Raw genomic sequence first — 27789 nt, forward strand, 5'->3', positions numbered from 1 at the left:
AGCAGGTACCTTCACCTCTCCCAGCTGTCTCAGAGGAGAACCTCTTAAGATTTTGCCTACTTGGAAGGAGTCCACCAAAGAGGTTCTTTGAGATTACTCAAAAGGGCAGTTTGAAAGCAGTGTCAGGTTTCTATAAGAAGAATCCTCGTTAGTTAGATACCTAGACAGCACACCTTCGAAATACCATTTTTTCTGCCTTTTCTAGAGTCTCTCAGATTCCTATTTTCTCCTAAAACTGAGAGGAGAAATGGCAGCAAAAGGTCAGAAAACACGAGCTAGAAAATACACAAGCCAGCAAAAGATCCTAAAATACTAAATGTCTCTTTTGAGAATGCTGCAACAAAGTCAATCCACAAAGAAATTGCCATTACTTTTATTTTAAAGCTGCTTCTCTTGGGATGCTGGAAACACAAAATTCTGCCAGTAGCAAGAAACACAGGAGTTTCCACGCACAAATCCAATTAATTCCATTCAAACTGTAACACTTGACTGAGAAGAGGCCAGAAAACAGGTACCCAGATACTATAAATTCCAGGTAAACACAACAGATGATATAATAAACATAAGAAACTTGTGATAAACAGATTATTGTTACTTTTTCCTGAAGGTTACTTGCTCATCTTTAAGCCTCCGGCTCCCCACAATCAAAAAGGGGTGCAGCAAAAGTATAGGAGCCACAAAACAAAGTATTACATAGGGTCATTATGTAGTTACCTTCTTACCACATTTCCTTCCTAAGTACCTTATGGTTTGGTTAATATTTTGAAACATTCTCTGTGGAAAAATTAGCCTAAATAAGTCTGTAAGGAAATTCTACTTGCCTCTTTCATCACGAGATGCCTCATGATTACCAGAGGCCATCCAACTCAGCTTCCCAAAAAGACAGTTAACAACATGAAAAGCAAGCACAGAATTATCTCAGTCTCAGAGTATGAAAAGCGTGAAGCAGAAGGAGGAGAGTAAAGGAAGGATAAATTATTAGAGTAATATCCAGAAAACAAAGCATGTGATTTTCTACCTTCCCTTTTTCTGCCACAGAAAAACCTGCTTTGTTTTTCTATGGAGTTAACAGACCAACACGTAAGAAATCAGTTCTAGGCCTTCTCTTTACCCATCTAGGGATATCATGCTCAAAAAAAAAGAAAAAACCCAACCAACAAACCAAATAACCAAACCCATAAAAACCCCACAAGACCAAAATACCCAAAACCCCAAAACTAAACAGCACCTCCCATTACAAACACGCAGTAAGAGACAGATTTTTAATCTTTTTGTTTCTCTGGCCCCAAAGACCCATAAAATTTGATCATCTGGCAGAGACTCATGGAAACAAAGAGAGTTTGTGGGTGTGAATCCTTAAGAATACCTCCTCTCAGCAACAAATCCCTCCCAGGTGAAGCTGCCGTATTTTCATTAGCTGACAAAGCGAAGCTACTGAAGGTTTGCACGTGTCTGTGTTTTGCTTTTTACAAATGCTCTTAAATATTCCAGATAACATTACCAGTATATATTCATTTGATGAAGTGGTCATAGACCTGGAGCATGAGGAGTTACATCACTTCATTAATTTCCACCTGTCTTCTGGGAGCGTGTGCATCTAATAGTATAAAATATTTTGGCAGCATAATGCACTTCTGATATTCTGTATTATAGTGGGTTGCTCAGACTTTTTAGTGGAAGTGTAAATCAGGGTGGCATGAAGACAACTAGCTTTATTAAGTAATGAGTTTCAGGAAAAAAGCCAGCCAGCTTCTCCAAAAACACCACTTCTAACTAAGAACACATCCTAATTCAGAAAACACGGACAATTCTAAGAAAGGTAACAAATGCAGAAAAAGTTTTGTTTGAAACACATTTAAAAGGTAGAAAACCCCAGTGGACACTCCAGACAGTTTCACAGGTATAAAGCATTGATCAAAGAAAAGGATTCAGGTTTACAGAGATTCAAATGTTTACAAGTAAATAAGAGCAAATCAGAATGCAATTCTCATCAGGGTATTGAGACCGCTATCAATGAAAGGAAGCCAGACACTGCACACCCTGGTTGGAACACAATTTCTGTGTTTTCTCACTAACTGCAAGCATGGTGGGCCAGCCTTGAGTGGAAGCTGGTTGGAATTCTTTGCCACCTTCTTAAGTTTAGACAATGAGAATAGTGGCCAGATGGAAAGGGACATGTGTGAACTCTGTTAAAAATTCACAATAGACATCATACCAATGGTTTGAAGCAGCCACTGATGCATAACTGACCTTGTAGTTAATAGAAATCACATACCTAGAAGGTCTTACGTAATTGCCAGAGTACCTACTTGTATTTTCAGGCAACTTCTGATCTTTAGAATTTATCACAGATTACCCTGTTAAGGACCTGCTTTCAGATTAAGAATAAAATAGCATGGCTACTAAAGCTATGGAACTAATATTCCTATAACAGCACATAATTTTAGTGATAGGAACAAAATAAAACCCACTTAATTTGGAGCAGATGTGACCTATACAGCCTCTGCTGATAAGCAGACCCACGAAGGATAAATCCACTTGTCATCAATTTTTCCACTCCATAAGATAACACGGAATAATCTATAAAAGCACCACAATAAAATTAAGCACTGCAAAAAGAAATGTGACAATGCATCATTTCACAATCACTTTCACATTTATTAAATTGAGCTACAGTTTTATATGTAGGTACAACTCTCCTAAGTGAACAAGTCTAAACAGAGCAGGTGATTCTTCGAAAAACTAATAAAAATGGCACTTAGCATTTTTCAGTTATTTGGACAGACACATTAACAAGCAGATCCCTGTAAACCCAGCTGAAATTACCCTTCTCAGAATCACCAATTCCAAGAACACTAATTAACAAAATCCTTCCAGCAAGAGAAATCCCAGCAGGAATGGGGAGCAAGAAAATCCTAATGAGCCACATCAGAATTCTTGCTTAAAATAAGCATTGACAGACTTTGCCTTTCTATGTAAAACATATAGACTTTTGCAACCCCAAAAGAACCCCTGAAAATCCCTCATTTGAGGATTTAGAGCAGAAACTGCAATCCCACTTACAACTGAAGACAGGGTAAAAACAATCAAAATAACGCACAAGCTATTAGAACAAGAGCTCTATCTAGAATAAACCAGTCAGCCACAGAGGGACTACAGTCCCTCATTTCAGCATTCATTTCATCACTGCCCTTAAATTCCTATGAAACACAAATTCTGTCTCAGAGGAAGGTTCTGTTAACCACAGGCTATAAATTCAAAACCAGGCAGACAAGCACAGAGGACACTAATATATTTTAATTGCATAGGCTTAAGAAATGCAGTTCAATTTACAGTTAATTTTGGTGACAGCATATTGAAACCAAAGGCTATCTGTATCTCTCTCTACATAATTAATAATACATTTTTTATTTCTTAACACAAAGAATTTTACATAATTAATGAGATGTATTACATTGAAAAGCGTATCTGGCTGAGTATTTGACATAGCAAGGAATATTTTAATTCATTATTTTATTTTTCTTGTTTTGATTGGTGATTTTGGTGACAGAGGTGGTTGTTTTGGTTTGGTTAGGTTTGGGATTTTGTTTTTACACTTTCATTTTCTATACTTCCACAGCAGACAGGAAATGCTATATATCAGTTTGACAACAGATATCACTGCTAAGTTAAAAAAAAAAAACCAAACCAAAAAACACAGCAATAGAAAATAAAGAAACCAGATATTTAAATATAAATTATTTGTTTTGAAAACCACTAGCAAAATACAGGAAAGGAATAAGTGCATTACAAAATATATGTGTGCTCATTGAAACCTTTGAGATTCAATGCTGAGCTTCAGATGCCTGACGAAGATGAAAAAATAAGATCAAGAAGGTCTACAGGCTGAAGGGCTAAATGGTGTCAACACTTCTGCACTTTGAGTACTGCAGACATCCTCGAAATTGGAAAAGGATCGCCTGCTCTCTTTCAAGATAAGTACCAGCATGAGAAACAAGAAACGAGACAAGGTATGCTATAAGAATAAACATATTACTTTTATAAGAAGAAAACTCTGAAGAAAAAACACCATTGATATTTATACAGTTAAATCTAAAGATTTTCACAATGCATCATGGAACTAAATTTTTTCCTACATATACCCCTTCATGAATTTTAGTATTCTAATTCCTCCTTATTTTAAAATAGGCCACTTCATTCTAGCATCAAGTAAATTATGCCTTTTGGTATGGGAAACAGTCTTCATTATTTCCAGTGAAAAGGAATGAACAGCATTTATAAATTTCAAAAGTGGTTAGCATGACTCAACGGACACTTTAAGAAACTTGCTATCTATGATTCTGCAAGCAGCTAAAATTTTCAGAGCCTGAAATCAGTTTAAGACACTAATTATGAAGAAATGCACATCAAGACTAAATCCTCCCTTATTTAGCTCACTCTTTATTTAGAAAATGTCTCTTCTTCATTTTTGTCATCTCCCACTCTAAATTCCCCAAGGGTTCCTTAAGATATTAACAAAATCATCATCATCCATGATTCCAATGCTTAATCCTTCATAGTAATCTTCAAACTCAGAATAGGACACTTCATTGGGGTTGCTGCAGGACTCCCGTAATGTTTCTAGAAATGATGATTTAATTTCTTCTTCTGTAGCTTTGCCTGTGAAAGTATATTTTTCTGTTAAATACTTTTTCAAGAACAGTGAATACATAGAATTTAATATACTTCAGCCAAGAAACTTTCAAATTTTAGCTTGCAAATATTTTTTCTTGAACAAATACTCTGATTTCAGAATTAAGTCATTGGCTCGCTTAATACCAGCTGCAGAAATCCTCTTACTTTAATAGCACATCTTAGCATTAAGTATCAGCAGAAACCTGAGACTAATTTCAACTAATTATGAGATCGTGAAGATTTTTTCTTTCAAATGACTGCAAAAACTGAATAATGCATCTGTAAACTAGAAATTTAATTCTGAATTCAGAAGTTCTCTTGTAATAAACCATATGTTTAATGTAGTACAAGTTCAAAGTGCTAGGAAAAACTTAAGATACAAGTTTACATTCTGCGATTTATGTGTGTGTTCTAGCGACTGAAAGATTATACTCAACACAATTTCATAGCATTGAGAAAAAGGAAAAAAGAAAGGAAAAATGTAGTTTTACAGTATTGGGAAAAATTGTATGCAGAACATCCCTATGCCACCATGTGTCTTCACTTGTTACCATTAAAATCACTGCCAATACAAAACCCATCTTTTCCTCTACAGATAAAACAGGAAGGGTCAGGACACTAGTGAGACTTTCACAATGATGAGCTGGGTACACAGAGATATTATTTTAGAAACTGACATACAAATTTTTAAATTTCTACTTTTTCAATGGCAGAGTTTAAACATTTTTGAGAATCCTGAAAAAATAATGAAGAAACCAACATTTCCTCTTTAAAGGATGACAATCCTGTCCCAGAAATAAATGAATTTATTCAGAATGAACTTTAAGTGCTGAGTATATTCAGTGTCAGTTGGAAACCTTGCATATTTTGATGGAAAACAGTAATATGAAAATGAAAGTATCCTCCTAAGTGAAAACTACTAGTATCATGTGTCACTGGTAACTTGCACACCCAAGCTGAGAAATAGCTGCTTAAATGTAATCCTACGCATGTAGGGAAAGAAACTACTCTGCATATATGCAGTATTTTCAGCTTGATAAAAAGCAAGTGTTAAAATTGTGTATATGTACTCCATTACTATTTATAGTCGTGTTCTAAATAGACACATTAGAGGTCATCAGAGGAAAATAGTTTTCCCTAACAGCTCAAGTCTGAGCCAATATGAAAACAGTTTGTATGTGCAACCAGTTTCTGGATCTGGTATCTCTGCTAACAAGATGACTTCAGTTGTTACAGATTTCTGTTGTTATTGTTGTTGTTGATGTTGATGTAAATTACCTGCCAATACTAGAGGATGCTTCTTTGCACAGTAACATTTTCTGATATCTACCATAGGCACACTCCCAGTTTTGTTGAAATCTAGTTTCATATAAGCCTATAAAGGAAGGGAAAAAAAAAAAAAGTGGAAAGATGTAAAGATCAACTATACTTACTACCTAGCACATATTTTTAGAGCTTGTGCAATGGATTATATCAATTTACCGGTTTTACGTAAGGCAACAGATACCAGAAAATTACTCTAGAATATGTAGTTTCATGATTATTTTATCTCAAAGGCTTTCACATCAAATATGATCCCCTCACAAACTCAAAAAAAAAAAAAAAAAAAAAAAATTGTCTTCTCTCCAAAATTTCTAACTCATCCTTAGAATCAGAATTTAAACAACTTCTGTCTCATCCAATTACTAAGATGCTTGTGTCATTCCGACAGAGGCCTCAACAGAGCCTCTTCAGCACGCTAACAGCAGCTTCATTTTCATTTCAGTTTACTCAAATACACATTGCTCAGTCCATAAGGCTAGGAGAGTCAGATCCTCCATTACTAAAAGTATGAAAGTATATGGCATTTTTCTTGATTTTGATATCCAGTCGCACTCTATTGGCTAGCTTGTAATTAGTGTTTCATACTGCAAACGGCTCCACATTACGTTATAGACATATAACAAGGGGCATTTCAAATACAAGAAGTCTAAGAAATATAATGACTATAATTGTAGATCTCAAAGGAGGGAAGTATTATTGCCTCCTATTTCAGACACTGAGGGGAAAAGAAAATCTGCGTATAGCTATAGTGATCTGCCAAAATAAGGAAACAGACTTCTGGAAGAGATATTTTCAGGGTGCCAGATGGTCTATACACTGCACCGACTGTAAGAATACCACACATATGCATAAACTCAAAATAAAACAGGAATTAATTCTAGAGTTTAGAATTAACTAATTCAATAATGGAACAGCATGCAGTACCTTAATTTACATTTATTTTTATAAACTCATTGAAACCTTAAAGAGTCAATTACTATATGCATACAATGCACAACAAAAAACCACAAAAACCCAAGAACATGATCAGTAACTAACTCCAAAGTTAAACTGCAAAATATCTACAATTAGAATATCTGCAACAAAACTTACTTTTCTTACAAAAGCTTTTCTGTATTCGTTCATTTCTCCAAATATGGCACGAGTAAATTCTCCATAGTCGACCTTATCACTCCTGCTATCATCAAGAATAAGCCATAGGGATTTAAAGTCCTGCAATTTAAAAAATATTTTGCCAAAGTTGTTCACCATGTCCTAGAATAAAACAATTGCTATAATATGAAATTACAATATTATCACAAGAAAATAACTGATTGCAGAAATGCCACTATGCCACAAGGGAGGGAGGGGAGCAAACTTGGGAAAAACAGCTATTAAACCATAGATTTAAGCAAAGAAATTATTCCATCAATTTAAGTAAGATAATACCTGAGATTACAGTTTCAGCTAGACTTACCCCTTCAGGAATTTCCAAATGGAATAGTTTTAGAGCTTCTTTAAAGGCTGCCTGAGAGAGAAAACCATTTCTGTTCTTGTCTACTTGTCGGAAATACTTTCCAATGCCTGTTATAACCCGAACCCCTCTTTTACTTAGTGTCTCTCTGAGCATACCTAAAGATTTAGAGAAATAGAAGACAATGTTTACATGAAGTTAGCCACTTGTTATGGAGCTCATACAGAAGCAAAGAAAACCACAACTACTTATGATACTGCTGCTTAAAATGACACAATCCATGTATCCGAGCTTCTTCATTTTGACGGGAGAATGTCAGTTCAAAATTAAGCTATCAGTTACTTAACATTTGAGTAGTAATCATATGAAGCAGCAGCAACATCTAACAAAACTCTTGAGATCACAGAAAGAAGAACAGCTATCACCCGCTATACGCTCAGATTATAAAACCGCTTACTTCTGCTGGAACTCATTACATACCATTATTCAAAATACAATTTAGGAACACTACTTGGGTAATACAAACATGCCATTATGGGATACAGTTGCTCCTTCATTGTACAAATGTTAAATACACATGGGAACAATAACAAATATAAGTAATTCTGCAAAATAGTTCAAAAATGATACACAGAGAACTATTTCTACAACTGCCTTGTCAAAATCTTTAGATAGCAGGTTTAAGTATATTGAAGTTTCTCAGCATACTCTGTTAACATAAGTCATCTGCTATTATCATATTTATCTTCTATCTACAATTATATTGTATATTGTTACTTGTATCTACAATTACTTGTATCTACAATTATAATGCAAAATAGGTGGGAGGGTGAAAGAAGGAAGTTTTTTCTGGTGAGGTTCAAACTCCGATATATGTTAAAAGATGTCTTGAAGCATATACATGTAACCTTCTTCCAAGCCACACCTGCGAACCTTAGATGTAGTCAGATAATTCAGAAATCCATTTGTGTCTATTATGTGAGGGGGGGGAAAATGCAGTAATTAAAGCTCAAACAATATCCTTAATTATTAGCCCAATAATTTTTCTAAAAGTAAATGTCCAAACAGATTTTAATGACCAAAGAGTGTTTGCTTAAAACAGGTCTAGCTAATGATAGTAAATAGTGAAGTTTCTACAAGTTGGAAGCTTTTCAGTTCAACAGTTTTTGTTGCCCATGGGTTACAAAGGTGTATAGAAATAATGGCCAAAAGAAATATCTGGCACAAAATTAACTGAAGAAATGAGATTCTGTTTGTACATTTTGCCAATAACTTTTTCAACTTAATGACAGTTTAACATAGGATCAGTGTTATGTTTCAGCATTTTTTTTAGAGATTATGTCAATGCAGAGATTAACGTTTTATTGATTACATTCACAATTATTTTGTAGTGTCTCCACTACCGTCAGGCCAGACTGTTTATTTAAAGAAAGAGAGAGGAGGAAGTATTTTTATGATTGATTTATGCTGGTATTAGATTCTAACAATATTCTGTTAAATATCTAAATTTTGTTTAATTTCATTTATGCTAGTAAAATCTCTGTAATGTCACTAATGTTCTTTGCATTGAGCTGTAAAGATAGAGATACAGAAACTAAAATCAGATGGGTTCTGGCAGACACAAACCTTGAATCTTCTTGAAAACTTTGCTGTCATCAACCACTTGCTGAGAACACTCTTGCTTGAATTCCATAGAAGCTCTAAAATAATAAAAATTAACATATATTGGTGAAATTATATGTAATATTACTGAATTCAAAACAGTTGTATTAAAAACCATACTGAATATTATACAGGTAGTATAAGAATTAAATATAAGCATAGGATCCAATTCCTTGAGTTTGAGACGGGACACACAAAAGTCCTTGCTGAATAGCTGTAGATATGCAGAAATTCCTTTCTGACAATATTCCATTCACAGCTCTTCTACTATTTCATTTATCATGGATAATTCCTTCTGTGTCTACAATCTCCAAAAATTTATTTCAACACAGTCCTACTTTTCAGCTCAGGCTGCTTAAAGCGATTATATTTTCTTGTTGGTAACTAAACGACATCAAGTAGCTACAATCTCTCTTCAGAAAATATGTAGCAAGGGTGGCAATCAAAAGCTAGATTAGTGTATTTTAGGTGTGACCTAGGAATTATGGTTAAATTTTGCGTTTTGTCTGGCAAGTCCCCTACTGAGAAGGGCTTCCCAGAACCCCCCATCAGAAATTACTGTAAAGGTTGATGAAAAAAATCATCATTGTGGAAGAACAAATCAAAATTGTAGAAGAATAAAATTAAAAAAAGTGTTCCAATTATTTTAATCAGAATAGGAAGCCGAATGGAAAAGAACTACTGTCAGCTTTGAGCTGCTTGCTCATCAGTGCTTTGCCATGGACGACTCCTCCTTCTGCTTTCTGAGGCCAAAGACTTACCTCTCTGTTGTCTGTTAAGACTTTTCATCTCCCCTTTGGGTACCACCCTTTATGAAGTCCCTAAAGTTTGCCTATATCAAACCACCTAAACTGGAAAGTCAGCAACCACCTGCAAAGGACAGTGTACTCTCTGTAAAACACATGTGAACCAGAAGATTCATGGCTTGTAACAGCATGGCATAGGTGTTCCTGAAAGCCTAAAACTGACCTTCCAGACTGTACCTGAGCAGGATTCTCTGTGAGTGCAGTAATGGAGATAACAGGACTCAAGAGTTATGCATCAGAGAATACAAAGCTCAATAATACCCCCATTCAGAAGAAAAAGCCAGACTTCACAGTCTGAAATTTAGTCACTAATGGAAAGAACACAGAGAGCAACTATAAAAAAAAGAATCTGTTCCACGACAGGTAGCAGCAAAATCCAAAAAGATCAGTAAGCAGGTCTTCTTCCTGGAGCCTTCAGAGATAACACTGCATCAATTTCAAATTTCACAGGTATAAGATTAGCAACAAATGAAAGAACAAGCTGTTTACCAGAATGACAGACTTTTGAGATGTAAAATGTCTTACATAAACCATCTGAAATTAAATTATATTGTGCTTTATTTTGTGGAAACCTTGCATAGAGGGAACAATTAGCACTAAGCATCATACAACTAGATATTTCCATAATCAATTACATTTGAATTTACTGCTTTAGGTACTGCTAGCTGACTATGGCTCCTTTGCAAATCTTTCAGTGTAAAGGGACCTTAAAGTGAATGTTATCATAATTGAGAACAAGCTTCATGTGTCTGAACACTTGCAGAAACAAAAGTAAGAGTTAAGTTGTGCTAACAGAAGTAGTCTATCTAGAAAAGTAGACACTGAAGGTATTTAACTGAGATTCTGTTATTGCTGTTCCTAGTGAAGAAGGGATTCAAGCATATGAGGAGAGGCTGGGAGAGCTAGAACTGTTTAGCCTGGAGAAGAGAAAGCTCGAGGGATCTTATCAGTCTATAAATACCTGACAGAAAGGAGTAAAGACTATTGAGAGGGGCTCTGCTCAGTGGAGCTCAGTGACAGGACCAGAGGCAATGGACACAAACTGAAAGACAAGTGGTTCCCTCTAAACATCAGGAAACACTTCTGGACTGCAAGGGTGATTGAACACTGGAATATGTTGCCCATAGAGGTTGCGGAGTCTCCATCCTTGGAGATATTTAAAAACACAACTGGATGCAGCCCTGAGCAACCTGCTGTAGTAAACCCTGCTCTGAGCAGGGAGGTTGGACTAGATGCCCCTTTTGAGGTCCCTTTCTACAATTCCATGATTTTATGAAAATTTCTACCTTATAACACCTGCTATTGGCTAACACTCCTCAGCAAAATTTGAGTAGTCTCAAACTAAGCTCTGACTATATTTCCAACACTGTTAAGTAACTGTCATATTCAGGCAACACAGCAGTTTGACAAATTTTATACCAAAATTTTATTTGTGCTAAGAACCAGTACACTCACAGTAAAAACCAGAAACCCCAGAGATGCTTCATTTCCTAGACAGTTTACTTCAGTATATATATTGAGATGAGAAAAATACCTTCAAAACTAACACAAACTCAAAGTTAATCATCCACCTAATCATGTGAAAATTATTTAAGAGACTCCCATCTTTCAGACTATGGAACAACATAATTAACTAAAACCTATTTTGAAAGAATAAGTGCAGAAATCCTGTCCCGGTGCCTGAAGTCTTCAACATGTGGCAAACGTGGTTCTGGAAAAATGAAAGGATAGGAAGAAGGAGGAAAAAGAAAGTGAAAAATAAAAAATAAAAAGCAAAACCTCCAATCCTTCCCCTGCCTGTGTTCACACACTTGTGTTACCATAAAAGGGCTGGTGCACCTCTCCTATGAAGAGAGGCTGAGAGAGTTGGGCTTTTTCAGCCTGGGGAGGCCTTTGAGTACCTAACAAGGGCCTACAAGACATATGGAGAGGGACTTTTTACAAGGGCATGTAGTGACAGTACAATGGGGAATGGCTTTAAACTGAAAGATAGGAGATTTAGGTTAGATGTAAGGAAGAAATCGTTTACTGTGAGGGTGGTGAGACATTGGGACAAGTTGCCCTGCGAATCTGTGGCTGCCCCACCCCTGGAAATGTTCAAGGCCAGGTTGAACGGGGCTTGGAGCAACCTGGTCTAGTGGGAGGAGTCCCTCCCCCCTGCAGGGGGGTTGGAACTAGATGATCTTTAAGGACCCTTCCAACCAAAACCATTCTATGATTCTATGAGGGATACAAGCTTTTAACAGAAGCTTCACAAAAGATTCAATAATAATATTGCTGATGACAAAAAAAGCATTTTCTCCCAAACATAAATTTTAGTTCATCACATAAGTTTCCGTATTTGTATATAAAAACATCTGACTTCAAAGCAAGACAGTTTCATAATTCTTATTTTAAAATTACTCATCATTCTAGAAAGTTACTGAATTACAGAACATTCATATATTACTAATGTCTCTAATAACAGCCTAAATATATTTTTCTTTAGCAATATGAGTAGTAAGATATTAGAAGCTCTGATCATAAAAAATGGTTTTTGGTTAAGGAAGGAAAGGTCATTTGAAAACCAGCTGCACTTACTTTAGAGAATCCATAGCTGTTTCATCAATACTGATCACACGAAGGGTGAGAACTGGGTTCTGCTTAACGCTTTCTGGAAGGTTATGATCAGCACTTTGGAAAGTTAGGTTAGCTCCCTGTTGGTAAAGCATACAGTGATTTACAGATAGATTGTGTATTTTATAAAATACATTCTGCAAGACTTCCAAGTGATTGTTAAAAGCCTTGGTATGAAATGATGGAAAAGTGTAGCTAAGGTCAGTTAACGTTTTTAAAAGAGCTTTTCTAGTACCAAATAAAAACAGCTGCAGGCTCCAAGATGACACATTATTCTCTAGGTACTGGTTTGTCTAGCAAGAGGGCCTACTGTTGTCTAATCTACAGCTGAGAAACATGAGACTACAGATATTGTTTCCTCATCTGGGCTCTACTTTTCAATTTTTCTTCTCCCTTCATCCTTATGAGATCTCACTGGACCACAGAAGAGAGTCGCAGAAGGTGCCACATTGATTCCATGAGAGCAAAATTCTCTCAGACTAGAAGAAACCCTCCACAGTTACTTTCAATAATCCAAAATCATACTTGAGATAAACAACTGAAAAGTAGCCTTCCCAAAAGTCAAATAATTCCTGCAATGCCTAACTATAAAGTTATTCTTTAAAATTGTTGCATTTCACTAATAAATATTGAGCAAAAATATGTAATTAGTAGCATATAGTTCTATTACCCATATAGTCTGAGTACCAAAATTCCTCTTCTCTCTTGAGGACAGAGGACACACCTCACACATTCTGTGAAGTTAAAGATGCATCTTGGTTTGGAAGAAGGAGGAAGAAGAGATAAAGAAAAGCAGCAAACTAAAAGCAAAAAATGCTGAGAAGACTGGGAAAAATAAAAAGAAAAAAAAGAAAAAAAAAGCAATAGGTGTAACTATAATATCCATGCAGGATTGCATTATGAAGCCTCCAAAACTTATAAATGGGAAGGATACAGAGACACAGTTATTGTGCAAGTGTCTCAACCATTTCCACTTTGTGAGACATTTGTACATCTTAACGTCAGCCCAGAAACACAGTTTGCAGATATGGAGATTGAGAGGTATAACATCATCCCAAAGAGCTATCAAATTCAGCCACAATACATTTTCTTACTAGCTTTAACTCACAGCTTTATTCAGAAGCTGCACATTTCTATCTGCAGGTTGCAAAGATACACATGACAATAAATAAGTTCTAAAAAACCCTTAAACATTTAAAAAATAGCTTCAACCTCCATACCGTAAAGAAAGTAATCTATTACATCTTGGAAACTCTTATGTCATAGCCACATGTAAATAGTTAGGATTAGGCAGGTGATTAGTCTAAGTACTCTAAAAAGTAATGTTGTCTTCTTTTATTTTCAATACTTCATTCAAAAATGGTTTTTGCACTAAACTTAAGATTTGCAGGAGGATGTGAAGAACTCAGTGGAAACACTCTGTACTTGAAAAATTGCCCAAGTACTTATAAATCAGGAGCACTTAACCCACTACAGAAGTACATCAGTATAGAAGATGCAGTATGATTTGTACTCAGTCATTAGACTAGCTGGTATATGAAGTTTACCATTGTTTCAAAAGCTTTCTCTAAACAGCTGGTGCTAAACATTTTCAAACTTTAGGTTAAAAACAACCTTCAATTTCCTCATGATTAAAAAATATTTCATCATTGCCTCGTGTCAAAAATTCCAGCAGACCTTGCAAAGATTACTAATTTTTAACAAGTACTTTGGTCTACTACTTCTTCAGGACTCTCCTTCCCGAATTGTTCATTTTTCCCACAAAAGGTCTCCACTGTCTGCAGTCTTGTACCCTCTAGTGGGAAAATTGCAAACTACAGCTTAATTTAAAACCAAAAATGGCACGTCTAAAACGTGGAACAGCAAAACAATCCAGACCTCTGAAAATCTTTAATTTGAAAATGTAACCAAGGGGAAAGACCTTTGGTCTTCCCTGAAATGCAGATCACAATTTTCAACTCGAATATCTGAATATTACTCTCAAATCACCAACCAATGTTGCCTTACATTCAGCAGAACACTTACAATATAGAAGTCACTAAGATCATAAGCTTTTTCCTTCTTTTGTCCACGCTGATGTTGATAAACTCCCTTCTGAATGAAAGGCAAGGCATTTGTTCTGTGAAATAATTCAAAACTGCTATTAAAACAATTAAATTTAAGTTTCTTAGATACAGGGGGAAATATTTTCTAAAGCCTTTTTTTTAAAAAAATAAGAGTAATTTATCCTACCTATTTTTTCCAAATTGCCGAAATTCATACACAGTCAGGGATCTGTCACATGCAAAAAAAAATCCAATCAACTCTCTACAAGCATTGCGACCATTTCTAGAAGGAAAAATGAAAAACACCTTTAATGTTTTTGCATCTATATAAATCCAATCAATCTAAACAAAAATAACATTTGTTCTGAAATGTGAGTTAATTCCCAATGTTGCATATTGTAAAATATTTTTCTTTGAAAGAGGTATCTGGCTATTTTCCCTAACCCACCATGGACTTCGACTTCTGGATTTGGAGACATATTTTAACGCAATATGCCATTCTCCATAATGTTAAAAGCACCTTTCAAGGCTGCATGTTTTAGTATACAAATGTAATTTTCACTCATTAACTAAAGGATTACTTACACCAGGACTACTGCATTTACTGTGGTATACGAAGCCATGTGGCTGAATCCCCAGCTATGTCTAACAGCTATACAGCTCACTTCTTCAGAAAAATGCCACTTTCAGAGCTGAAGAATGTTTATGCCACTGCTACTCAATTCAGAGCACTTTCAAAGATGCCCTAAGCCTGCAAATTTAATACATAAGGACCTACAAACAAGACACAAAGCCACCCTTTCCATTCACAGCAGTTGCCACATACTAAGACAAGGCTATGCCCTGGTTTTGGCTGGGATAGAATTAATTTTCTTTCTAGTCTGGTACTGCTAATTTAATTTTCTTCCTAGTGCTGTGTTTTGGCTTTGGTCTGAGAACAATGCTGATAATATACTGATGGTTCAGTTGTTGCTAAGTAGTCCTTACCCTGATAAAGGATTTTTCAGTCTCTCATGCTCTTGCCAGGGAGGAGGGGGGGAAGCAGAGACAGAACACCTGACCCAAACTAGCCAAAGGGGTATTCCATACCACAGCATGTCATGCCCAGTATATAAACTGGGGGGAGTTACCCGGAAGGCCCAGCTCACTGCTCGGGTCAGGCTGGGTATTGATCAGCAGGTGGTGAGCAATTGTATTGAGCATCACTTGTGTTTATTGTTTTTGTCCTTTGCCCTTTTAGTTTTATATTCTCTCCCCTTGTTATTTCCCTTATCACTAGTAGTAGTAGTATATTGTACTTAAGTTATTGGACTGTTCTTACCTCAACCCATGGGGTTTACATTCTTTCGATTCTCATCCCCATCCCGCCCAGGGCAGTGGTGGGAAAAAGAGGTGTGAGCGAACAACTGTGTGGTGCTGAGTTACCAGCTGGACTTAAAGCACAGGCTAAAGTAATTTTTCATCAACCGAGGTGCAACAACTAAGAGCACTATTTTAAACAGCCTCTGTGCTAACTGTCCTACATGGAGGTACGGGTATGATGGTAACGTAACATTACTTACGCATCTCAGCATTGTACAATAGGACTGTAAAGCCACTATGCACCATCCATGTCACGATTTGTACTATACATTTATGTGTGTATATATATATATACACACACCCGCACAGCACATACTTTTTTCTAAACATAGAGAACAGAACCATTTGGTGCAATTGATTAGTGCAGGAGAGTAAAGATCATCATTCATAAAATCATAGAACTAAAAAGCTTCACAGAATTTGCAATTACCTTGATATAATCCTACTATCAAAGCGTAACTTGTTAGAGAGCATGTTTTCAGTTAATCCTGATTTGGTCCGTATTCTGTGAAAATAATGCAGCATGTTAATGATACCTATATGCTCACAGAGAAACCTTACATAAAAAGCAACTGTTTCAAAACAGCAAAATATGTGAAATGCAGTATCCTTGGCAACTGGCTGAGATGATCTTGCATAGTTGAATTAGAAAGCAATTCAGACTTGTACTGTGGAAGGTGTTCTGTAATTATATATTATGAGAGTACATTCACAGAAGGCATAGATATGAATGGGGTATTTTGTTTACACGCACTTATATAAAGAATTAAACCTTTGCCACTCAGCATACTTCCATGAATCAATGGTTTTTTGCACAAATATCCAAGTTGGGCTACTTTACCCACCTAGATATTTTATATTGGACATATGACTAGTTCCAGACATGGAGATTTGTCCATGTGATGGATATAAGAGATTGAAACTGGGTTTGTTGCCCCCTCCCCCCCCCCTTTTAAATACAAAGAATACAAAGATGATGTTTATTGAGAAAGACTTCAGAGCAGGATGTTAAAATGTACAAAGCAGAGGTGTTTGCCTGCATGTTGAGGATTAACACAACAAAACTCACACCTGCAGATTCCCTTCATCTTAAGGATCACAGTATTTTCTCAGTTTTTCTTAAGCCCTTGGAGTTACTGTTTCAATGCTCACAGGCCAGGAATGACATTTAAACATCAACACAGTTAATTATTGCATCAAAAATCAAAACATGAAAGAAAAGTATGATTATATTGTGAAGATCTACATTAGCATTACAGATGCATATTTATGCAATTTTATGCACCTCAGGAAAGGAATCTCTAAAAGGATATGACAAGATTGCAAGCATTCAACAGCTCAGAAAAGGCTGGCAAAACCCTGTGATGAACAATATCAACATAAGCTTAAGAATGTTCTCCCAGATTTTATAAACCCTGTGAATCAATCATTATACACAGAGTATCCATATAAAAGGTCCCACTAGGCAATTATAAGAATGGGGAGGCTACAAAAAAGGCCTCACATAGAACTGGTGTATCCAAGCCAGAAATAAAACATCCGGAAAAGCAAACAGACTTTGCAGAGCCCAAACCAGTAAAAATACAACAGGAAATGTATTTTGCTAGAGAAAACTTACTTTGTTTCATGCAGCGTTCTTTTTCTAAGACGCATCGGTGCCGTCCCAAGTTGAAGAAGTCCTCGAGCTTCCTTGTAAACATCAGCAGGCATAGACTGCTCTGGATCACTTATAACAGCTCTGACAAGAAAGAGCAGGGAGAAGCCCTCTGACTATTAGTAAATTTGAATTTCAGATCTTACATATTCTTATTCAAGAAAGCAAAAAACCAAAACCGAAACACACGAATAACACAGCAATAAAATCTTGGGAGTTATCCATTAAGCTTGCATAAATTTGTGGGCTTCTTTTTTTGTTTGTTTTTACCAATTCTGAGGTCTATTACTCAAAATTGATTATATGCAATAATATTCTACACAATAACTTCACATGGATATATGCATTATTTAAAGTATATTTTAGATAGGTATATAGAAAAATAAATCTTAGAGGATTACAGAAGGTGGTTTTTTCTCACTTCCACTATTTCTGTAAATATTCCACCAGTGACATTCTTTATCCATGTCTCTCTGCAAAATCTGTGACAGCAGATTTTGTCTGACAGCAGATTACTAGTACTGGCCAGTGACATCATCCAACAAAAACATCGGCACTTCCTCTTGCAAAGTACTGCCCACAGGATCTCAAACTCCCACTGAGCAGAAACTAAATAGATTCATTGGTTTCTGAGTACTTTGATATTCTCTGTATCAGTTTAATAAGTTAACAAAAGAAGACACCCTTTAAAAAGAAATTAGATTCTTATATTTCTTTATTGAAATAGTTCATAGAAGGAAACAATAATTTTGCACTGCTAATATAATTTTATAAACTCGCTCTCTGATCTACGGAGATCCATCTCTGCACACATCAGTTACACTGATTTAACTGTGACATTGGCTCTACTAAAAAAAATAATGGAAAAAAAAGATCAAAACACCTTTGTGTTTCCTTTAATAGATTTTTTCATGCAACAGTTTTGAACTAATCTTCTCCGATTAACATCCTGCTCTCTGATACCAATTTGCTTGGCAGTACTGGCACAGTTATATTTGGAACATAAACAGAGAGGTTTTTTAAATTAAAAGTTCATCCTGATGCAGCTGCAGCACTCCTGAATATTGTTTTGACATTGACAGCAGAAGGGTTCAGAATAGGAGAAGGAATGCATGGGGAAAAATAAGGCAAAGCAGCTGAAGGAGGTTAAGCACAAAATGAACATCCGCGATACAAGATGCACAAACTAGTATGTTTAATCCAACATCAGAAGAACTGAAACACTTCAACACAACCAGCACATTTTTAAGATAATCTCTGTAATCATTTGTTTTATCTATACCTTTGTAGAGATATGATATGGAACAACCACTTCGTTGAAAATTGAGGATTTCTGCACTGAACATTTCCATATTTTAAATCCTACTACATTGTCATTTGGAATTTAACATTGTGTTTCATGACAGTCTTGTTTCTTCAGGCAGCTTTCTTCATATCTCAGCTTTTAAACAGTGTAAAAGCATTAACAGACTTTTAAACAGCGCAGGTCATTTAAACATTGGAATGCAGTGATGAAAAAGTAAAATGTTGAAGTGCAACAATATTTCAACCTTGAAGTCTTAAGATGTGATCGGCTATAACATCAGTACAGATGACTACAGAGATTGCAAACTAAGCACAGAATGCAACATACTGTAGACCTACCCACAGATAATTTTTACCAAGGGTAAGGTAACATGAAACTGTATTAAACTAGCTTGCACCATCCTATATTGCTGTAACCAGACAACCTAGATAAAGCCCTGAATTGCCAAAGCATGCTTAAAAATAAGAACAAGTTTATGGGAATAATAATAAAGATAATAAAGAAAAATGTTTTTACTATACTCATCTTTACTTCTAAGTTACTTTTTTTTTTTCCTGAAAATATAAAGGGATCTTTACACATGGAAGCAATGTTTCATTGGAGCTAGAGGGATAGCAATGAAGTTAAGAGAGCCTTCCTACACAACATTGATCAACTCGATCCATCATTGTGCCTTTTTTCCCCTACCTTCTCAACATTGGTGTAATATTCCTTTATGCCTCAGTGATGTTGTGTTGATACTAATAAAGGTATATTAATAAACCTAAGATTTTTAGAGAAGGCAATAAATACTGAAGTGTAATTTGTAATAGCAGGCATCAATATATTTTGCAGAGGTGCAAGAGGGTTATTGCTGAGACCTAGTGCTATTGTAAAGTTCTTAAATTAGATTCAGGTATAAAATTAAAAACTATTCTCAGAAAAAAAAAAATGGACTTACACATAGCACTTTAAATTGATATTTTAAGTTAAATTAAAAAGACCTTTCACTTAAAGAATTTTTGCAGATAATAACACTACATAGAGTGCATAAGACTTTGAACAAGATGATCAAAATACCTCTTAAGCAAGAAAATCCACACAGATACAAATTCTTCTGTAGGGAAAACTGAAATATTACATTATAAATTCACTTACCTAGATAACTGATCCACCATCACTTGTTCTACCACAGCCTGTTTTCTCCTCTCTGCAGCAACATCCTCCTGCAAGTGAGAGCAAATGAAATATATAACACCAGACAACTCAAATAATGAATTACTTTTTAAGACAGCATTCAGAGGTCACAATTTTACCCAATATCACAATTAATCTTTTTCCCCATATTTTTATTTGCATAACAAATAGACAAATAATATTCTCTGCTACACAGTCAAATTGTCTATGCATACTTAGTTTTCACTAAATACAAGAATTCTAGTATTTCTGTTGACAGACAGCATCCTTATCTCTGCATTTTTCCAATAAATTCTGTAAGTACAATAGAGCATGAGGAAACTCACGCTATTCCAGGTTTCATGGTTGATACAATTTCCAACTCAGAGAATAAAACTTTACCTCCAGCAATATTTAGTCAAAAAATTATTTTAAAACTTAGTCTCAAGGCACATTTTTTATTTGCGGCATGCCACAATAACTTTCTGCTGAGACAGGCCAGTCCTAAGGGGAAAGGGATTTAACATGATCTTATTACTTTTATTAGAGTAACACCGAACCATAACTTTCTGTCATTCCCTGTAACGTGCTCAGGCGTTGATCATAATTTGTTTCACAGAAAGAGAAACCAAAGCGTGGCTCCAGGACAGCATGGAGGCCACTGGCAACCACCAGGCCCCAGCATCTCTCTTCATTTTATCTTCCAGATTTCTGAACTTTTTCACTGCACTTAAATATGCCTCTTTAAAAAAAAAAAATAATAATTTGTATATATGAGAATACAGAGATATTGTTACTGTGGGGGTTTATGCAAGCTTTTTGACAACTCTGTAGGTATTCTGAAACTGAAGAATTAAGATATTTTTCTGATTGGTTATTTTTTTCACATAATTCTTATGTGCCAACCAAATTCTAGATACATCAGGCCTTCCCATGCCTGAAGAAGAACTGGAAGTTGGTTCCAAGACACCAAGTAACTGTAAGGGATAATCCCTAATTCTACAGAGATGTTTTGGGCATAATTCACAACCTTCAAGTAAATACTGATTGGCATTACCCAAAGAAACAAACAAAAAACTAAACCAAAAACCCCAAATTAATAATGTAACACCAGACTAGTTGGTGTTTATTCCAAACTGATTTTAAGCCTTAAAGGATTTCTGAATTACAAGAGATAGAAGGCTTTTTAGTTTGCTTTCACCTTTAATTTTTGTATCTATCAGAACCACAGGGTTCTTTATTCTGAGTTACTGAATCTTTGCCCATCAACTGTCACAATAGATGTTTTAAAAAGCATTATGTAAAGGACGACACAGTGATAATATAGAGCAATGTTTGTTAAAACACAACATATACCACGGACCCTGACTTACAGAGCCAAACATGCTAGCATGCTGAAAAGAACCTGCATTTTAAAAAACAAGAAACCTTACACCTTGATTTTCAGTTGAATTCTAGGTCACTAGATGTACTCGTCCATGGAACATCTTCCATTCAGCTCTTCGACAAAAGCTCTACTGTGAACTTACAATATTGCTGAGGTAAACATTGAACTTGCCGCAGCTCTCACTGGTTAAAAAGTAGTACCTCTTCTTCACAAAATACAATTATTCAGAGAAAACCAACCTTCTTCCCCCAAAACTTACTTTTATTATATGTAGCACCTATAGCACCTACTGGCAATGATACTTGTACTATAATCAGTATATATAAAGAGAACTTTCATCCTGAACTACAGAAAACTTGAGACATTTTACTTCAACATTGGAGTTTTCTGCAATGATTACAGTAAAGGGAAATTTTAACATTGTGTATTCTTACAAACGGAATACAATGGAATTAATAGGTATGCAGTTACTACTTCTGTTTTTCTCCACTATTCCTACCACTCTCAGAAGCTTGAACCTGAGAGAACCTAAGAGATGCTCCTAGAAAGAGACAGACAGTCTGTGCAACCATGAGTGCTAAGCAATAACATAAGGGCTTCTCAAGGTCCCAGTGACATCTTGCTCAGATACCTGCTGGCTTCCTCCTAAGGCATGCCAGCTGCAGTGTACCCGTTGTGGTCCTGCACTGCTCCCTTTCTCAATGTTTTCAGCTTATTTGATTTAACAGTAAGTAGTTACTCTAATGATACTTCAGAACTTTTTTCCATTATCTTCACCCTATCGTTTCAATTTTTTAATTTATTCTAAAAGTAACAAACACAAGGTTCCTGAAGTTCTTCATAAAAGTGCTTTCTGAAAAGATTTTTTTAATCATGAAAGTGAATTGCGACCTCAGTAGTACAACATCCACATTCACTTTGACAAGACTAGAAATCAAATAAATGCTTGCACTGATGCAAAATGCAGTGCACAGTGATGAGCAAACAAAATAAATAAAAATTATTATTTACTTTTACAATCTCATAAAATTTCTCATGGCTTAGTATTCCATGAGAAACTTAGAATGCAGTGTTCAGCTATACCTTAAAAAAACAGTTATAAAAGCCATGACTGCATATGCAAATACTGAATCATGCAATATCAAATCTCAAGGTTCTTCATCATTGTAAGTAATCCTAAATTCAAAACACAGCCTAAATAGGCAGGACTCCTATTGTCCAGTCCTAAAAAGAATAAAAAACATTTCTATGTAAGAAATGAAATAAATATATTGGGTATGCCCATTTAAGTTTTAAATCCCTTCTACGCAGGCAAGTGAGGCCATACTTGGTTCCAGTTTTCAGGGCTCCCTCCTTCTCAAGATCAATAGGGATGAGAAGAACCTGGAAAGGATCTGACAGAGGATCAGAGCCAAAGCAACTGAAAGGACAGGCTAAGGGAGCTTGAGTTCGTTTAGTTTGCAGAAGCAGCAGCTATGAGGCATTCTGAAAAAACATCTACAACCAAAGGGAAGCTACAAAGAACACAGAACCAAACGGGTTTTGACACTGGCAGTGTAACAGGAGGCAAAGGTTACACACTGAGCCTTGGGAGGCTTATATGGATAATAAATAGGAAGAACTTCTTCACAAGGAAAGTAGTGTATCACAGGAAGATGTTGCCTAGAGATATTTCAGAAACTCCATCTTTGGAGTTTCCATCCAAAGCCGTGGCTGACCCAGTCTAACATCAGCAATAGAGCCCATACAGCTTACAAAACGAGTTCTCACCACATCCTCCATTTCAGGAGTTAAAGAGGGAAAACAGCCTGTTTACTCTAGAAACAAGTCAGAGCAAGAGCTGATGGAATCCACGGATCATAGAATACAGGCTCAGGTACAAGCTACAGACCAGAGGAAATGTAACACTACTTAGGTTCACTCAACTCACAGTTAATCTTAGTTGTATGTATATATTTATTATTCATAATTTGCATTCTTATTTATATACATTACTGTGTAAAATACAAGCATTGCAGACTGGATTGCTCAGTTCAGCTCCCATTGAAACAAATGCTTAAACTCCCATGATTTCAATGGGTACAATTGCATACTAGGACCAAATCACCAAAGGCCTAACTTCAGTTAACATCTGGGAAGTCATTCTACAAATCTAGACAGTTACCAGCATAATACCAGCCAAAACACTTACAGCTTCTGATTTCCTTATACTGTGCTGCATATTATAGGGCTTGCTTGTATAGCACTGTTGCAGGAGAGCCTTCTCATCAAGAGCTGTAAGATCATCATGTCCATCTTCAAGCTGTGTACCCTACACAAAAATACACACTTCTCATAAGTCACTTTTAATTAACTGTAAGAAAAACGAAAACCCAACACATTTTCCTCAACAACTTTTTTAAAAGTTTTTCTTTAAAAGTTACTTTTCTTTCTTTCCTCAAAGTGTCTACTTCTTCCACTTCTAGCTAATTAGAAAAAGGGGGTTTTTAAGCCTAGCTTTCTACAGAAACCAAACTTACAAATCTTGCTCTCTAGTCTTTCCTTATATCTTTTGAATACTTACCATCTATCAACCATACTGAAATAATAAAGTTCTCAATAATACTGTGTTTGTACAAACCTCATGAAAAATCAGCAGCAAGTCAGAGAAAGCAGACTGTTAGCACCTCCCTGAAGACGGCAAGAACTCATCCTTTCTGTTCTGCTCAAGACAGCCAAGAGAAGCTGACGGGTTCTATGATTTGCCATCATGCATACAGATCAAAGTTCATCATTGCAAAGATGCTGCTTTTTGACCAGCAAAAAAATTAAATACAGTCTAGACAGGGAAAAGCCAAAGCATAGTGCTGAACTGGGTCTAACAGACTGTCGTGGATTACTTGTAAATCAGCCTGAGGAGATTATGAAAATCTCTCCTACATGAAGAATGTTAAGAAATTATGAAAATCTCACTGTTTACTGAAGTCAGGAAGGAGGGAACAAAAAAAAAAAAAAAAAAAAAAAAAAAAATCACACCAGTAGGTTTTGTTAGCTATGCTCCTCTGCAAGCAACTTTTCTTCTCTGAAAAGAAGCTATTACAAGTTCCACTAATCAGATAAAATAGTAATTATCTTGAAACGTAAAGAAATTTTGATTTATTAATTTAATCAGGTAGTGATAATGTCTAACCCAGAAAATCATTGTGATAGACATTACAATAAAATCTGTCGTAAAAAAATGACACTAATGGCTTCTAGTGCTTAGCAAGTATTTTTCTAGAACCCAAAATCACCAGAATAAGCAGTCCTGCTTTTTCTCTCACATGAAACACTTGCCACCTATTTCTTCAGTTTCAGAGTAATTTGGCTGCTCCCGTAAATACCCTTTTGATGGGCTTGTAGCACAGAATATAAAGCAGTCACTCCTTGGAAAACAGACACCAGGACGGTGTCAGACTTGTACACAGGAATTGAATTACTAATAAAAAAGGTAACACTACAACAAATCCCCAGAACTGACAATCTTAACTGCCTCCAAACACAAAAAAGAAAAGAAAAAGCAGAACTTTTTTTTCCACTCGACTCCTTTACTCACAGAATGTTTACTTATAGGTACTTGCAGGTTCTCCAACTATTATCTGAACACTAGAAACATGACTATAAGAGGAGAAAGCCCCTTTAAAACTATCAACAATACATGCAAAACATTAATAACGATACATGAAACAATCTTTGTCTTATACAAGACCTTTGCTTTTCATTCTACTTAACATTAAGCAAATAAAATCAGTAAACTCGTTACTCATCACAAACCTTTTCTCTAAAAAGCAACGAGCACAATATGTTCCTTTAACATTTCCATAGTTAACTTTTCATTAAGATTCTTAAATGGTCATCTACCCTCAGCACTGTCCAGCATTCGGCCAGTCCTTACAACTGTTGCTTACTTGTCTGTCCTATTTCCTTACACCTACAATGATGTACCTTGCTCTCTGCAACCACCCTTCCCCACTATTTCTTCCAGAACAAGAAGAAAGTTGGGGTTTTTTCATCCCTCTGTTTTCCAGTTTCTCTCCACTGATCTTCCCTTGTTTGCATCTTAGTTTTAATTTAAAAACATAAAAGAAACCTGGCAGAATTAATACAGCTTGCAGTCCAACAGTACTGGATCTTACATAATGTCAAAGCAAAAAGTACAGATAATATGTTTCATTATTTTAACCCCATATTCCTTTCCATTTTCAGTGTTAGCAGTTCTCTAAGGCACAGACTACATTTTTCACTTCTTTTTTTTTTTTTTATTTTTTTATTTTTAATTTTCTTCTTTGTTCGCTTGTATCTATATTCAGTCATAATTTAATAGAATAATAATTAATATACTTCTACATTTAAAAAATAAAAAAGCTTAAATGCATTTCTATATTTGGAAATAACATTTTGTCAAGATCTTCGCGCTGTCTTTCATCTTCTTAGGTGGCAAACTTTTCCCTATCAATCATGATAATCTTCATGCTCAGGCTAGAGATGCACTGAGGGCAAATGTTACATTTCTTAACAGAGAATACAAGCATACTTAGATTATCAGAAAACCTCAGTTTCTTACTCTGGAACAACTGAAACAACCTTCCTATATTTTATTTCCTACACCACATTAGATGCTGAAATCACATTTTTTATTTCTTTACAATAAAAACAGGGAAGAAATTAATTATACACACATGCAAACCTCTCCAAACACTGTAATGAAATACCAATGCATGTTTGCTATTTGAAAATGAAATTGCTTCTTTGCCAGCTTCTACCTTTATTGAAGCTTCTGGACACTGAAGGAGGTAATTTTTCTTTTCTGCAATTCTCTGAGAATACTGCTTATGTTCTTCCTTCATATCTGCTTCATACTGCCGATACTTCAGCTTATATCTGTCTGTTGGGGATGGCAGATTTTCTGGTATTGTCTTCTGCTCCAAAACAGAATGCTAAAGCAAAAAATCAGTATCAAAGCCTCTGGTTTATCTACTGAATAAGAACAGCATTATAATAACTCCCATCCAGTATAACTTCCAAAGCTTCTTGACACTCTATTTCACATGCAGAAAAAATGCAAATGTGACTCCATATTCAGGCTTAATTTTCATTGAGTTCTTCATATTCTGCTATTTTTAATCTAGAAAGGACACACCTAAATGGGTTTATATCACATTTAAAGAGAGAAGTAAAGATTCAGTGGTTCTGTCCTATAATATAATGTTACAGACTACGAAAATGGGAATTCTGACATTCGATTTTGGATGGCTGAAAATGGATTCATGGATTTTTTCAATCTAAAGTTCTAATTCTGAGATGGCAGATGAGTATTAGTATTTGGACTTCCTTCCCTATGACAACATCAGCTGACAAGGCTAAGTACCTTCCTAACTTTATGTCCACTTCGGTGCTCGACACAATGGAGGCTGGATGAGTAGGAACAGCAGCAATGACAGAAGGCCAAGACTCCATTATTCTTTCTCTCCCTAAATAACCAACACCTTCAATACTTGCGATACTCCTCAACACTAACAAAACTAAGATGGCCTTACCTAGCATCTCATCTTGCAACAGCAGTGTAACAGTCCTGTTCTAGAAAACCATTTCTCAAAACCTCAGAAGATTTGTGTTCTCAAAAGGGCAGGTTTCTCTTTCAAAAGAGGATCCACATCCCTTCATTGGTTAACTGCTGAATGGTAAGATTATATCTAAATTATTCTTCAAAAAGTGACCTATTTTGGGAAGATTTACTTACATAGTCTGTTATTGAAGAAGCTGGAATATATCTTGCTAAAGGAATGCTCGTCAGGGCCCCAGAAGCAAGCAATGCAGAAATAAAGGTCGCTCAGAGGAATACATTAAAATATTTTAGAACTGCTTGAAAATCTTTTCCACAAAAAAGAAAGGGGGGAAGTCAGGCAAAAAGAGAGAAAGAAGAAGAGCAAAAGAGGGTAAGTGAACAGAAGACACATTCCTGCATATTCAGCATTTCACTATTTAAGGCATAATGAAGGCAGAAAGGAAGCAACAAGAGGTAAAGAAAAGCAGAGAAGAAAGGGAGAAAACCCTAAGAAACAGACAAAGCCATACCAACCTTCCATTAGCCTTCCTGCAACTAAACAGAATTATATTTATGACCTTTATATTTAAAAAAAAAAAAAAAAAAAAAAGGTAAAGCAAGCAGTGAAATTACAGGCATCCAGACCTAAAAAGAGGACAGCAACTCAAGTATGTTTCCACTTCACATGTCTGCAATGCAGTACAGAGGAAATTAACCTATCCCTAGTTACATGTTTTCAGATACACCTTGAGGCATGCATAAATACCTATGTTGAGCACAAAG

At 35.8% G+C, this 27789-nt stretch overlaps 1 protein-coding gene across 19 annotated transcripts in view; it reads right to left on the reverse strand.

Moving 5' to 3' along the window:
- Nucleotides 1-3275: 3275 nt before the first annotated feature.
- Nucleotides 3276-27789, reverse strand: part of CAPS2 (calcyphosine 2) — a 32233-nt gene continuing 7719 nt past the window's right edge. For 5 of the 19 annotated variants that reach the window (XM_030478970.1, XM_030478954.1, XM_030478952.1 and 2 more), the window contains 14 exons: nucleotides 26225-26398; nucleotides 25397-25525; nucleotides 23635-23754; nucleotides 20039-20106; nucleotides 17560-17679; nucleotides 16372-16446; nucleotides 14767-14862; nucleotides 14560-14671; nucleotides 12499-12614; nucleotides 9077-9150; nucleotides 7454-7608; nucleotides 7090-7209; nucleotides 5953-6049; nucleotides 3276-4659 (listed from right to left, as the gene is read on the reverse strand). In XM_030478970.1, coding sequence (XP_030334830.1) covers nucleotides 4484-4659; nucleotides 5953-6049; nucleotides 7090-7209; nucleotides 7454-7608; nucleotides 9077-9150; nucleotides 12499-12614; nucleotides 14560-14671; nucleotides 14767-14862; nucleotides 16372-16446; nucleotides 17560-17679; nucleotides 20039-20106; nucleotides 23635-23754; nucleotides 25397-25525; nucleotides 26225-26308 — 1542 coding nt within the window. In that variant the 5' untranslated portion in view covers nucleotides 26309-26398 and the 3' untranslated portion in view covers nucleotides 3276-4483. Of the gene's footprint in view, nucleotides 4660-5952; nucleotides 6050-7089; nucleotides 7210-7453; nucleotides 7609-9076; nucleotides 9151-12498; nucleotides 12615-14559; nucleotides 14672-14766; nucleotides 14863-16371; nucleotides 16447-17559; nucleotides 17680-20038; nucleotides 20107-23634; nucleotides 23755-25396; nucleotides 25526-26224; nucleotides 26399-27201; nucleotides 27333-27789 lie in introns of all 19 variants that reach the window. The other 14 variants (XM_030478965.1, XM_030478966.1, XM_030478969.1 and 11 more) reach the window with 13 other exon arrangements.

Source organism: Strigops habroptila, chromosome 3 (assembly GCF_004027225.2).
Source record: "Strigops habroptila isolate Jane chromosome 3, bStrHab1.2.pri, whole genome shotgun sequence".
Classification (NCBI taxonomy): Eukaryota; Metazoa; Chordata; class Aves; order Psittaciformes; family Psittacidae; genus Strigops; species Strigops habroptila.